At 40.8% G+C, this 14,183-nt stretch overlaps 1 protein-coding gene across 4 annotated transcripts in view; it reads right to left on the reverse strand.

Moving 5' to 3' along the window:
• Positions 1-6,508: 6,508 nt before the first annotated feature.
• Positions 6,509-14,183, reverse strand: part of parvb (parvin, beta) — a 28,595-nt gene continuing 20,920 nt past the window's right edge. For all 4 annotated transcript variants that reach the window (XM_088645763.1, XM_088645762.1, XM_088645760.1 and 1 more), the window contains 2 exons: positions 13,784-13,856; positions 6,509-7,613 (listed from right to left, as the gene is read on the reverse strand). In XM_088645763.1, the coding sequence (XP_088501889.1) occupies positions 7,537-7,613; positions 13,784-13,856 (150 nt within the window). In that variant the 3' untranslated portion in view covers positions 6,509-7,536. The remainder of the gene's footprint in view (positions 7,614-13,783; positions 13,857-14,183) is intronic.

The following is a 14,183-nucleotide window of genomic DNA, read 5'->3' on the forward strand; positions in this document are numbered from 1 at the left end:
ACCTTTTGTGCAGCCATCGTTCTTAGCTTGTTAAAACAGATCTATCTCATTTCAGATGTGTGAAAAGGGTAGGTGGAAAAAGGTTTTAGAGTATTTTGATGCATTACAGGGACAGCATACCGTTTTTCTTTACTACTGTACCTTCACTTGAAAATTTTATTTTTCTAGCTCAAAAATGAGGCTAAACCAGGGTCAAAGGACTCCACAGCAACCCTAGAACAGGCAAAGTAATGTGCCTGGGGCCAGGAGAATAAGCAGAGAAAAGTCAAACGAGTTTATACTGCTATAAACTAAACTTTGCTATTTGTAGTGCAGACTTAGAGCTTTGTGGTTATTAAAAAGTTCATTGCACAAAAAAAGTCACCATATTAATGACCTACAATATGTATGCAAAGGAACAAGTAATAGGTTTATTCCATGCTGAAAAGAGAAGAAAGAAAACACAACGTTTCGGCCGTGGAGCCTTCTTCAGGTGTAAAGAAAGCCGAGAAGGCTCCACAGCTGAAACATTGTGTTTTCTTTCTTCTCTTTTCAGCAGGGAATAAACCTATTACTTGTTTCTTTGCAGCCTACGCATGCTGACGCAGCTCCCCACCTGAACTATAATATGTATTATTCTTACAATTATTATAAGGGCAAGCTAATATATAAAATGAACAGTGCTTGCATGTAATCGCACCTCATTATGTGAAATTCTAAAGTGTTAGGTGAGTGCTCGACTTAGTGCTCGACTTCCTCACAGTAGGTGTGAGTACAGTAGTTCAAAAATGGCTTCCCTATATAAGAAGCCATCAGGCTTTTGTTTCTTGATGGTGTCAGCCTCCATGGCATTCACTGGAGAATGACTGGGCAGTATGTTTACTGTATGAGTTACATGAACGGTTGTACTGTAAAAAGAACAGATAAGAGTTGGCCATGAACACCAGCCTCGGCTGTAGCAGCACAGTATAATTTGTCACGGAATGACAGACTGATGCACAAGGACAGGACGGATACTGTAAGTGTTGGTAGAGGTCAACTGCAACAGCAATATCACTTGATAGTTCAAACTCTAATCCAGAAAAATCTGGGTTTCTACAAAGTGTGGATTTCAATGTGAACTGTGAAACACTTACAAGTGCAAAATATAGCTCACTTCTAGGAGCAACAGTAATGCAGTAAGGTCAGCAACACACTGTATACATAGTAGGAGTATGGAACATGTACTCACGGTTTCTGAACCAGATCAATAAGCTACTAACTGCAATACAAGCTTGATGTGTCAAATAACCTCTGCTCTGTTTGTCTTATACATCATCAAATCTTCACCACCACGTCCGATTCGATGTGTCCTCAAGGCAGGAAAAGGAAAACCAGAGAAAGGATATCATGGAGCTGGATTACACATCAAGAATGACATCAGCTACTGTACCACCTTTGGGAGTGCTTCATGACTCTTCATCTCAAAGTAGCAGGTAATGAATATGTCTAAATCAGTGCAATCCAATCTTGGTCTTGGAGGGCTGGTATGTCAGTGGGTTTTTATTTCAACATAGCTCTCACCAAGCTAAACCATCTGGTTAACAGCTTAACTGGACAGTGACAAAATAATGTGCATACCATCATCCCATTACCTCTCTTGAGGTTGTTCAATGGTCCTGTTTCGTCTTACCAATGTGGATCCACAGTCTGTCTTTGTGTACTGTGCCTCCATTTTGTATCAGGTTACAGAACTGGGCCTTCCCTTGGCTTAAATGGAGGTTGCTTATCAATCAAGGGGAGCTGGGGGTGGGGCCTGGGGTATTTAACCCAGTACTGATGGCAGGGAGGTAGTCTTGTCTGTGTCAGGTGTGTTATGTTGTGGACACCCCACCTTTTTTTTGTTTTGTAAGTTAAAAGAAGATAATTATTTTCTTTTATTCTTTTTTTCATTTCTTTAGTTGGACACCCTAAAAATGTGTCTATTTTTTTTGGTGTAGAGCTGGTTGTTTTTCCTATGACCTTTTGGCCATCCCTGATTTACTTGCCAGGTGGTTGGTTTCACATGAATGACTTGACCAGCTTGTCTTAGCTCTTCAGGTGCTGCTAGAAATTTGTAGACACACCGCCCCCACAAGACCAGAATTAGATACCCTGGCCTAATTTCCATACATTTCTCTGCATTGATTCAGACAGTCATTGTTTATATGTCTGCATTGTTTACATTCAAACTGTTTACTTGTTTACTTGTACATTATCTACTGTTTGTTTGTATATTGTCTTGATGCGCTGTCGGCACTTTGTGTTTTTACACTTTTTAACAATCGAGAGATTTTCTGTAGGTAAGAATTCCATTGTACCAGTACATGTACCGGTTAAATATGGCAATAAAGTTCAATTTCAGGATCACACGAACAACAGGAGTTCAGCTGTCACACTTTAGAGTTTGCAGCCCAAATACTAAAGGACAAGTCCCTTTGAGACCCAAGGAAGGAGGACACCTGATTAAGGAAAACAATGCAAATGGAGCAATTGGACGAACTATGCAATCAGGAATCCAAAATAAAAAAAAAGTCAAAATAAATTCCGAATAAAACACAGGTTTGAAACTCTTCCAGATGATAGGAGTACTGAAGCAATGATCAGTTGCTATCATCTCCGTTGTCAGACTCCAGGATCCCAAAGAAGCACCCAGTTTAGTCAAGGGACACACACAAGGGGACAACAGACAAAACTTTTCAAAGACTCAGGAAAAGCAAACACAAAGAAAGAGAAAACCAATAACTCGTGGGAGATTATGTCCCTTGAACAGATTGGATGGAGGAGAAATATCTGAAACCCTGAGCCCAATTTTTTGGGATCCAATGGCACCACAGCAAGGAAGCAGAGAAAGAGACCAAGAGAGCTCACATCCACCGGGTTGTGCAGTAAACAACATGAGGCTTTTCAAGGTTTGACAATTTACCTTGAGGTCACATAAGACAATCTTCGTGGACCATGAGGGATAACCAAAGAATGATATTAGTAAAAAAGCAACAGTTGTCATCGGGATATGCATGTCTGGGTTTTGAATAGTGAATTAACCAAACAGGCATTACAAATCACGAGAGAACCCTATTGCTTGTTACCTATCACATTTTCTTATTAGACATATTACTCTTAATTACAGTGTCTTGTGTAATGTTACTCTCTGCTTCTGAGACTGCCGTCTTAATGTCATGTTCCTCTTATTACCAGTTCCACTAGCAATATTTTCCTTTAACTTCAAAACAGTTCCCATGGGGACAATTGCTGATTGTGAGAATGTGCGAGGCGATTCTGTGGTATTGTGCGTAATAGTGCTGAATCACACATGAACAAAGTGAAAAAGAGGAAATTACACTACAATTGCTGCAAAAAAGATAAGAAACTGCCCAGTTTGTTTAGGGTTAAATGTAGCCCACAGACTCCACTGCTCCCCAACACTGGAATGATAGCTGTGTCCCTCAGTACAAGAAATGCATTTCTGACACATTAATTCACTCTATTACTGTAAAACTAAAAAAATAATATTGGGATTAAAGAGAAAATAAAATATCTCATTCCATCACACCAACATTCTGACCCAATCTGGAAATACTGGCTCTACTATCTACCTATTTCCAGGTGTTCCTTGGTCCTGGTAATGTAAAGATTTTGTTTTTCTCAGAAGCTGTTACTTTCAGTTTAATATGTTAATCTGAGCTGATATGTGCTGTACACATGCACCTCTAGCATATTTAAGTACATGGACTAAAAAATTATCTTTTTGTGTGGTGTATGAAATTTGGTGTGGAAGCAATGTTGAAATGTAAGGTATAATTTACGTATCAACAATGCACTGAACCAAGGCGACAGACTTGATTGTAGCTCAGTTCAGGTAGGACAGAAAAGGCAAGATTGCCTTGGTTGAGTAGTGCGTACTGAAGGATAAAAGACGACTGCAACTTTATCTGGCACATACTGTAAGTCATTGATTAAAGAGCAAACTGTTTTCTCAGAGGGATGATGTCACCAGCACGTGGCTATCAACTATAGTACTGTATATGAGCTATACTATTCACAGAAGATACCATCCAACACCTGTTCCTTTGGGTTAGCATCTGTAAACAAGTCTTTTGACATCTAATGAAAATGTCACTGCATGGCCTTTTAGCACTGCAAAGCCCTTCATGACTGACATTTTAATTATTCTTTTCTCAGAATTATTTTTCATGCCAGGTTTTCAAAACCAGCGCTGGAATGCCACTACCCGGAGCAACTGATGCTGGAGGGATTTCAACACTGAATTTTAAAAAAGGATTTCCTACATATGGCCTGTGTGTCACAATCTTTCCAGCCCTTACATCACCATCAGTGCATCAGTAGATGTCATAGAATATTTCAGTGTTTTGTCAAATTGTTTTTATTCATTACAGAAATATACAATGCACAATGTCTAGCTAGAGAACTGAGATTAATGGCGCAAAAAGCAAGAGTATGATTTACTTAAAGGTAAAAAGACAAAATATACATGAAATAATTTAATCAAACAATGTATGCCCATGATAATACTACCCTTTAAATTACTGACCAGCATCATCATGTTGTAGCTACATCTCATCAGACCTTAGGTGCTTTGAAGGGCAGAGCTTGGTCATAACTTGGTTTAAAGGTTCCAAGGAACTTTTGATGCTACTAAGTAGTGCAGCTGGACCAGTAAGTGGAGCTTTCCCTTTGACGAGAATTTCCTAATCAATGCTTCAACGTGATTACAGGACACTGTGTCTGTAGGAAAATAGATATCAACTTTGGTTGTCTGGCTGTATTACTGAGTTTATCTGACTTTGCCAAGTCCACCTTTCCTACAATTTCTCCAGAGGTAATTTCTCACTTCTCTATATCTGCTATGTAGCATATCTGCAGGCACAGAATGACTGCTGCACATTAACCACATGGGTGTTGCATTTCAATTGTATGAACTGTGTCTCTTTCTATAACTACAGCTAAGAAAATTGATGACGTTCTAGTAGGTATTGTAGCTGTGTCAGCATACATAGGCTGCAAAAGCAAAGGTCCATTCCATGCTGAAAGGTAAAGAAAAACATTTTGGCTCTGGAGTGTTCTTCTTCCCACCTGGAAGTGGCTCCACATCTAAACATTGTGTTTTTTTAACCTTCAGCATGGAATGAACCATTACCTTTTCCTATGAAATTTGAGCACACTTCAAAATTTGAAAGCTGGAAGCCTGTGAAATCATGCTCTTGTTTCTGTTTTAATTACCAATTGAATACCTCAGCTTACTTTCCCCATTCGTGACCGTCATAGACACCCATGACCTGACACTCTCTTTTAGTCAAGCTTACTACCAACTTCCCCAGTGGAGCGAAAGCCATGGATGGAAGGATACTATGGACGAAGAGCAGGAGAGGAAGAAGATCCGACGAGTCAACTTGGCAGCAAAGGTATCTTCCCAAAGGGTTGTGGGAGTCATGACAGCAAGACACCCAGCAATGTTGCCGGAGCCAATACATTGTCCTCCTTCGGGAAAGGGCTGGATGAGGTCATTAGACCTATTGACTAAGTACCAACCAGGCTAGATGGCCTGAACACCCTCCTCCTATTTGCAACCTTTTCTTACATTGGTAGCTGGAACATTGAGGGGTGTGTAGGTCACATGATGGGAGATATTGGGCCTTGCAGCACGCTGATGTCACAAGGGTGAATGGGCTCTGACTGGGATGGGACAAGGCTTAGTGGGAATGTCAAAGGGAGAAGAAGAACACCAAAAAAAAAAAAGAGAAAAGGATACCTTGGGTAAGCATGCATGGTGGGGGAGACAGAGGGACACCAACACCACCATCAATCCAGCCTGAGGTGTAGCAGGCTGGCCAATGAACCAGCGATGAAAAGGAGACACTAACCCAGGTCACCCTAAATTGTGTGCGCTGATGCACCAGAGAGGCCAGACATGAGCTGATCCCCGGAGTTGGTATTGAACCACAGCCAACCACAGAAGGAGGGAGGAAAACAGAAACAAGAGCCAAAAGTTAAGAGTGAATCATCTTGGCCTGCCTTCACTGTAGCATATGTTGGCGTGAGCCAAGAATTCAATAAGCATGAAGTGAAGAAAATCTACTTTGTTAAATTAAAATCCTAAAATTTATATTCCGATTTTTCTAGCATCCCAACATCAAACCCGCCCCCCAGAGTCTCGCTCCACTTCTTTCTCAAAGCCAGGATGCTGAACACTATTTGGAGTCGAGACATTCAAACCTAAAATCACTGAGGTGTACAATTAAGAAGGCTCCGAAGGGAGCATTGTAGTTGGCCTGAAAATCACTTTGTTCAGTGACTGTGCGAACAATAAACCAGACAAACAAGCCAGCTTTCCTATTCTTTTTCCTCTTAAGTGGGAGAGTTCCGCTTAGATAAACACTTTTAGAAATCCCAACCGAAAGTGTTTCTTTGTTCTCAGCAGTAATTAATGCACATAGCAAATGAGCTTCAATACAACAAAGCTAATTAAAAGAAAACTCACAAGATACCTAAACTGGTTTCATAGTTTATTACAGCAAAAAAAGGCAGATTGCAAACGGAGCTACTATTTTTACACCTTCCACAATTCAATGCAAGATTTGCAAAATCTCAGTTTAAATAAGTTATTCAAGTTCAATATGCGTGGACATTATCTGTACATATGGCTCTTCCCCAAATCTATAAACGTTTCAATATTCTCAGTCATTATCAAGGAAACAGTATTTGCGAAGTTCCAGTTTATAGGTGAAATGCATCCTAATGTGTTAATCTTACTGAAACTATTTATGACATCAGTACATGGTACAATCATACATCATTGGCTGCTCCCCCCCATTTAAGCCTGTTTGATACTAATTTTACCCTTTTATGTATGGCACAGAATTGGCAGAAAGGAGGATTTTTAGGTATCTTAAACACCCATTTTTGGTTTTGATTTTACATCAAACAACTACATGTACTGTATGTGCTATGTATATCACAATTTGAGACTGATCTGACTAACAATACAACCCACACCTTAGAATAAAATTGTTCTTCTGCAGGTAATTAAAAATTGTTTCAATGCAAATAAGAATTCAATATAGAATTATTATGCATTATATTCAGCCTTCAGACCAAAATTGCCTGTATGTTATTGGATTGCCTAATTTATATAACATTAAGTTTAAACATTGGCTACAAAATGCACATCTGAGGTCATTTGAACTGCATTCCCTACACTGAACTCAGCATTAAGAAATTCTATATTCTGACTGAAGCTTTGCCAACTCATTTTATTAGAACAAAAATTCAAGCATGTATCAAACATGTTTTAATCATTAAACTTTTTCTAAAAGGCCCCCCACAATGGAACTGAGTGGAATGAAAAGGTTGTGGATTGAGCTGCCCTTCGCCAGACCCTCATTTAAAATAAAAGAGGCTACGTGGATCCGATCGTTGGGGTCCAATGGTAGAGTATTCCCTTCCTGCAGGACAGCCGCTCCGAGAGATTCCAGAGACTGGGGGGCTGCCTTCTGTCCCGAGCGCAGACAGGCCTGTACCTCACTCCACGTTCTTGTAATTCGTGAACAAGTTGTACAGCACCCTCAGGGTGGACTTCAGATTCAAGTTGACAACATCTACAGAGAACAAAAAAAAAACATTTAACTGTAAAGCCCCAAAAGGGAGAGGGAAAACCCCCCCTCTTCCCTTTGCCCACCAAAGGACTGGTTAGTATTACCAACTTGATCTATTTCAGGGTCGCGGGGGAGCCAGAGCCTATCCCAGCAAGCAATGCAATGGGCGCAAGGTGGGATACACTCTGGACAGGAAGCCAGTCCATCGCAGGGCACACACAGATATACGCACACTTGCACCAGGACCGATTTTCCCAGAAGCTAATTAACCTACCAGCATGTCCTCGGACAGTGGGAGAAAACCCATTAAAGATGGGGAGAACATGTAAACTCCATGCAGATATACCCCAGGTCAAGAACTGAACCCAGGGCCACCCTTGATTTGTCCAATCTTTAATTCTACTTATGAAGGTTAGCTAAAAATATTGTTACAGCTTTAGGTGACTGAGAAGTGTCTCTTAGATTTCAGATCAAGGTTGTGACACTTGGAAGGGTAAACACTTCAAACTTCAAAGGAGAAAAGATGTTTGCGGAGGTCTGTGGGGGTCTGTGAGCAGAAACAATTGTAAAGTTGATCTCCGTATACCTATGGAAGTTCTGGGTCAATGATTGCAAAGGAGCAGGACAGAAACAGACAATATAAGATGATAATGATAATAATAATAGCTTACACTTATATAGCGCTTTTCTGGACACTCCACTCAAAGCACTTTACAGGTAATGGGGATCCCCTCCACCACCATCAATGTGTGGCATTCACCTGGGTGATGCGAAGGCAGCCATAGTGCACCAGAACGCTCACCACACATCAGCTATCAGTGGGGAGGAGAGCAGAGTAATAAAGCCAATTCATAGATGGGGATTATTAGGAGGCCATGATTGGTAAGGGCCAATGGGAAATTTGGCCAGGACGCCGGGGTTACACCCCTTCTCTTTTCGAGAAATGCTTTATGTGAAAGATCACATAAAGAGAAGAAAGGAGAGAGAAAGACTGAAGGGAAGCAGGGAAAAGAGAGAGGAGTCCGCAGGAGTTGGGACTTGAAGCTTGCGCCAGGCTAGAGAGACCCTACTTCTTGATCATCCATATCAAACCTGACTGGAGCTCAGTATTCGAACCTTGTTAGAGAGAACATGCTATTCTGTGTTTCTAGGGAACTTGGGTTTCCTGGCTAAAAGATACCTCAGTTAGGAACATCTTTCCTGCTTAGGGTGCATTTTTATGGATAGGGATATAGGCTCCCATTTATTTTGTGGCATCCAAGGTGCAGAGAGAGAGAGATTTAACTGCCGGTTGCTTTGTATTTAGTTCAAAGGCAGCTCATCTCTTGTGTGATCTCTGTAGGCATATTAAGAGTTTAATGCTTAGTAACAGTCTGGGGTTTTCTGGGTGACCAGAATGCAAGGTCTCAAACACCTAGTTTGTAAATGCTGTACATAAAGTAACTTGTGTTGTATGTTGTTTGTAGTGTAGTTTGTGTTTTGTCACTGTAATAAATATTTGTTAAACCAAGTATGCCTGGATCATTACTCCTCTCAACAAAGCTGGAGAACAAAGAATTCACGTGCCTCTAGTTATACCAGCCACCCGTGTATATTGCTAGAAATCACTTACAAGTTGGGGGTGACAAATAATTATTTTACTTATTGACTTAACCACTCAGTCAAATCCTTATTTTCACCATTTTCGTAACAATATTAATTACACTGGAGGATAGATCCAATCCTGGAATAGGGCCGACTGGCAGGACCTGGGAGGTGAGTCTCAGCATGATCTAACAAGGCTGTAGTGACATCAGTGCAAGGGCTGGGGCAGTCAACAGACAGGCAGGCACAATTGCCTCTTGGTTCACAAATGCCACTTAGGAAAACTAGAAACCTTATTTTGCTACAAACGACTCAGGTCATGAGCAGATAAAACAGTTACTCAAAAAGCTCACACTTTGAACTGTAAATGACAGTATCATATGAACATATTCACCAATTGAAATATTTAGGCAAAAGGATTGCTATGGGGGAGGAAAAATTATTAAACATTTTTACCTCTGAAGGTCCTCACAACAGTGAGTCATAAAGGACTTGGCTCATTTAAATATGTGATGGCTTGAAAGCAGTTTGAAAACAACAGCAGAATGCCCTGAGGCATTTTGAAAGAATGAAGCTGGAAAAGAGGGCACAAGGCAAGAGGTTTTAAACTCACAAGAAAAACATTTCCATTGATTTACCACTTGGGTGGTTCCCTAAGAAAACAAATGATCTGAAAAATAATTCAAAACTCATCTAAGAAAAACATATCAGTGTTCAAAAAGACAAGTTCTCCACCTAGTGGACACATGTATGATTGCAGCCAAGTACAATACAATACAGATGCGATGTTGCACACCTCTTTACTAGTGAATAATAATAATACCTCAAAAATCTTCTCGGGCTACCGCACCTGGAGCACACTCCGCTTCCCCCTGCATCCACGAGACTTGCCAGATCAGCGCTTCTCAATACCCGCTCCATAAACAACAAGGCTCTTCATTTATGTGACATTATCAAAGAAAAAAAACGGGATCTTCTGTGCTTAGCCGAAACCTGGCCCAGACAAAACGATGGACTGTTGTTTAACCAACTAGTCCCCCCTGGATGTGGTTTGTTTGACCTTCCGCGTTTCTCAGGCAGAGGCGGGGGCATCATTGTTATTTACAACCTTTTCTACAATTTAAGTCCTATTACTATACCTCCTCCCTCCTCTTTTGAGTGTCTTATTTTAAATGTTTCTATCCCTCAATCTTCTATCATTGCCGCAGTTTATAGACCACCCAAACCCAGTGATGCCTTTTTAGGTGAGTTTGCTGATTTACTCTCATTTTTATGCCTAAAGTTTAAAAGGATCCTTATTCTAGGGGACTTCAAAATACACATTGACTCAAGGTCTTCCAGTCTGGCTAAAGACTTTCTTTCTCTATTGGGATGTTTTGATCTTACTCAGGTTTGTTTGTACCCCTACACAAAGGACACACCCTAGATTTAATGATTATTTTGTCTCCCACTGCTCTCCCCTTGATCTAGGCCTCTCTGACCACATAGGTATTCTTTTCAATCTGGAAATACCCTTTTTCTAACACTACCCCTCACGCTCTGTAAAATTCCACAACTGGCGATCAACTGATCACCCAAGGTTTGCAAATTCTGTTCTGTCCTCCTTATCATGGTTCTCTTCCTCTGACCCTCTAGAGGACAAAATACAGTTACTTGACAGTGCTCTTTTATCTACCCTTGACACCTTTGCTCCTTTAAAAACTTGAACCATCTCCTTCTCTCACCCTGCCCCCGGTACAATGACCACCTGTGATCTATGAAGGCAGCCTCTCACAAACTTGAGCGTAGGTGGCGTCTTTCTGGCCTAAATGTACATTATCAGGCTTGGAGAGATTACTTGTCTGAATATAAGGTTACTATAGAGTCTGCTAGATCCACCTACTTCTCTCACATCATTGAAAATTACCATAACAACCCCAGACATCTCTTCTCCACCATCAACAGCTTGCTAAAGCCAAACTGCCCAACCACCTGCCTCATTGCAACTTTGCAACACATTAGCTCCAAGATAGACAATATCCGGCATCACATTCTCTCCACTACACATATCATTTCCATACCTCCCTCCTTATCCAACTTTTCTGATTCCCTTCTCTCCAGTTTCTCTCTTGACTCAGCATCCCTTAATAAACTAGTTACACATATGAAACCCACCACATCTATTTTAGATCCCATTCCCACCACTTTATTTCAGTCCTGTTTCTCTTCTCTCTGTCCCGTTGTCCTCAATATTATAAATGAATCCTTGAGCACTGGCATTGTACCAACGGTCCTCAAAACTGCTGCCATTACTCCCATGCCAAAAAAGCCTAACGCGGCTCTCGACAATCTTAACAATTTTCACCCCATCTCCAACTTACCCTTTCTTACAAAAATTCTAGAACGTGCCATCACATTTCAGTTACATAACCACCTCATGACAAATAACCTTTCTGAACCCCTCCAATCTGGCTTCCGTCAACTTCACAGCACAGAAACTGCCCTGATCAAAGTCACTAACGATCTTCTAATAGCATCTGATTCTGGTTCTCTTTCTATACTCATCCTTCTTGATCTCAGTGCTGCTTTTGACACTGTTGACCATGACATCCTACTTTCTCGTCTTGAGACTGTGTTTGGAGTTTCTGACACTGTTCTCAAATGGTTCAAGTCTTACCTCACTGATCGCCGTCACTTTGTCTCTCTTAATGGGCATAGATCTGAAATTGGTCTTAAGTCTGGTGCTCCTCAGGGCTCAATACTGGGCCCCTTGCTCTTCAGCATTTACATGTTTCCAGTTGATCAGCTTTTAAGATCACATGGCCTCAGCTATCATTTCTGTGCTGATGATACTCAAATATACATCCATACCAAACCTGAAACTGATGTGGCTGTCTCTATTCTATCTAATTGCATCTCTGACATAAAAACGTGACTTAACTTAACTGTGACAAGACTGAAGTCATGCTTATTGGCACCCCCCACATCAACTTCGTAAAGCCAATCCTGTAACCCTATCTGTAGATGGTTCTGTACTCATTCTCCATAAAAGATGCTCAGAGTAGACGGGGTTTGTCTGCTGAAGCCCTCAAAGTCTCCTTGGCAGTGAGACCTCAGATCGCAGGATGAGATTTCCTGTAGCAAATTAAAAGAAACCCTATCTGTAGATGGTTCTGTACTTGAGCTTCAATCTAAATTGAAAAACCTTGGGGTTATATTTGATTCTGGCTTAACATTCGACCCACAGATGCAGCATACTGTCAAAACATCTTTTTTTCACCTCAGAAATATCGCTCGACTACGCCCTATGCCATCACTGACTGTGGCTTAAAAGCTGATCAACGCATTTGTGTTCTCTCGATTTGACTACTGTAATGCTCTACTCGCTGGGGTATCTAAATCTACTTTGAACAAACTGCAGTACTGTATGTCCAAAATTCAGCAGCAAGAACCCTGACCAGGTCTAGTGCAAGTGATCACATTACTCCTATCCTGGAGTACTTGCACTGGCTTCCTGTCGAATTCTGTGTTGACTTTAAAATCCTCATGCTCACCTAGAAGGCTCTGCATAGCTTGACACCTCAGTAACTCTGAACTATTACAGTATGTCTGAACTATTATTGCCCTACTGTACTTCCCACCCCGCAACCTTCACTCTTCAAATTCTGGTCTCCTTACTGTCCCCCAAGCCCGTCTACATTGTATGGGCGACAGGGCCTTCTCCTGCTATGCCCCCAAGCTCTGGAACTCTCTGCCCAAGGATATCAGAGAGTCACCTTCTCTAAACTCCTTCAAATTCAGACTCAAAACCTTCTTCTTTAGAAAAGCCTTTACTTAACTGTTCCATTCTTCACCACTCTGCTTTTCTTAGTACCACCATTCTCAGTCTCCCCTGTATATTGTAATTGTTTTATCTTATGTATTCTTTTTATTTATTGTTGTTCACATTCTGTAAAGCGCTTTGAGAAGCCACCTTTAAAGGCGCTATATAAAATAAAGTTTATTATTACTAGTGAAGACTAAGTACTTTAAAAGAATCAAATTCTGTTTAGTATACCAGAATAAGTTGTCAGATAATGGAAAGTCTTAGGTAAAATTATCTTGCCATCTTTCATTTAACAGCATCAGTTATCTCAGAAAAATGTAAAGGAGCTAAATCGATAATGCTACAAGGGTTACAATTACTACTGCTTGGTTTAGGCTTTATTGTTCACCACTCCAAAATATCTTCAGAGCCCCAGATGGGCTATTAGGCCTGCTACACTACAGTACATAATTACAACCCAGATAAATGCAGAAATACTGTATCCTTCTCGCTGTATGCAGAGACAAATTGTTACTCTCACTGTAGAGACTCCGCTCCTACACAAGGTGATGGCATATGCTTACTCAATGTAGCCAATAAAAATAATCCAGGGAGAGGCAAGTCAGGACAGAAGGAATTAAATATTCCCTTTCTTGCAAATAGTGTATAACCGCAGTCTACATCATAAACAAACTTCCTAAGATTTTATTTCAACGTTAGACAAGACAGCCATTCTTTAGAGAAAAAAAATGAGCCTCCAATACAAGCAAAACAGATCTTCAGTACAGACAGTACAGACTTCTACCTTCTGGGCGAGCTTTTGGTTTCTTCAGTCCCCCATCCTGCATGAGCTCAAAGGCAAAGGCCACATTATGAACCTGCAAGAAAGATTGCAGGGGGAGTTTACAGTATGTAACAGCCAGTAGGGATTGTACCCAGACTAGAGAAGCCATTTGACAGGAAGTGTTTTGTGTAGAGTTCTCCCTATTTCTCTTAATACTAAAATAACTGTGCAAGTTGAAGTACCTTTGCTTCATGAGCTAATGTAACATTAATACTAGAAGATGAAACAGCAGTACTGAATGTTCTAAATAAATATTTCAGAGTTTTTTTTTTTACACAAGGTGATGTCAACGACTTGCCCCAGGTTACAGAAGAAGCTCTATTAGCATAACTGACACATTGATCACAGGGACTTGGACAGC

Source organism: Lepisosteus platostomus, chromosome 9, assembly GCF_059453375.1.
Source record: "Lepisosteus platostomus isolate fLepPlt1 chromosome 9, fLepPlt1.hap1, whole genome shotgun sequence".
Lineage (NCBI taxonomy): Eukaryota > Metazoa > Chordata > Actinopteri > Semionotiformes > Lepisosteidae > Lepisosteus > Lepisosteus platostomus.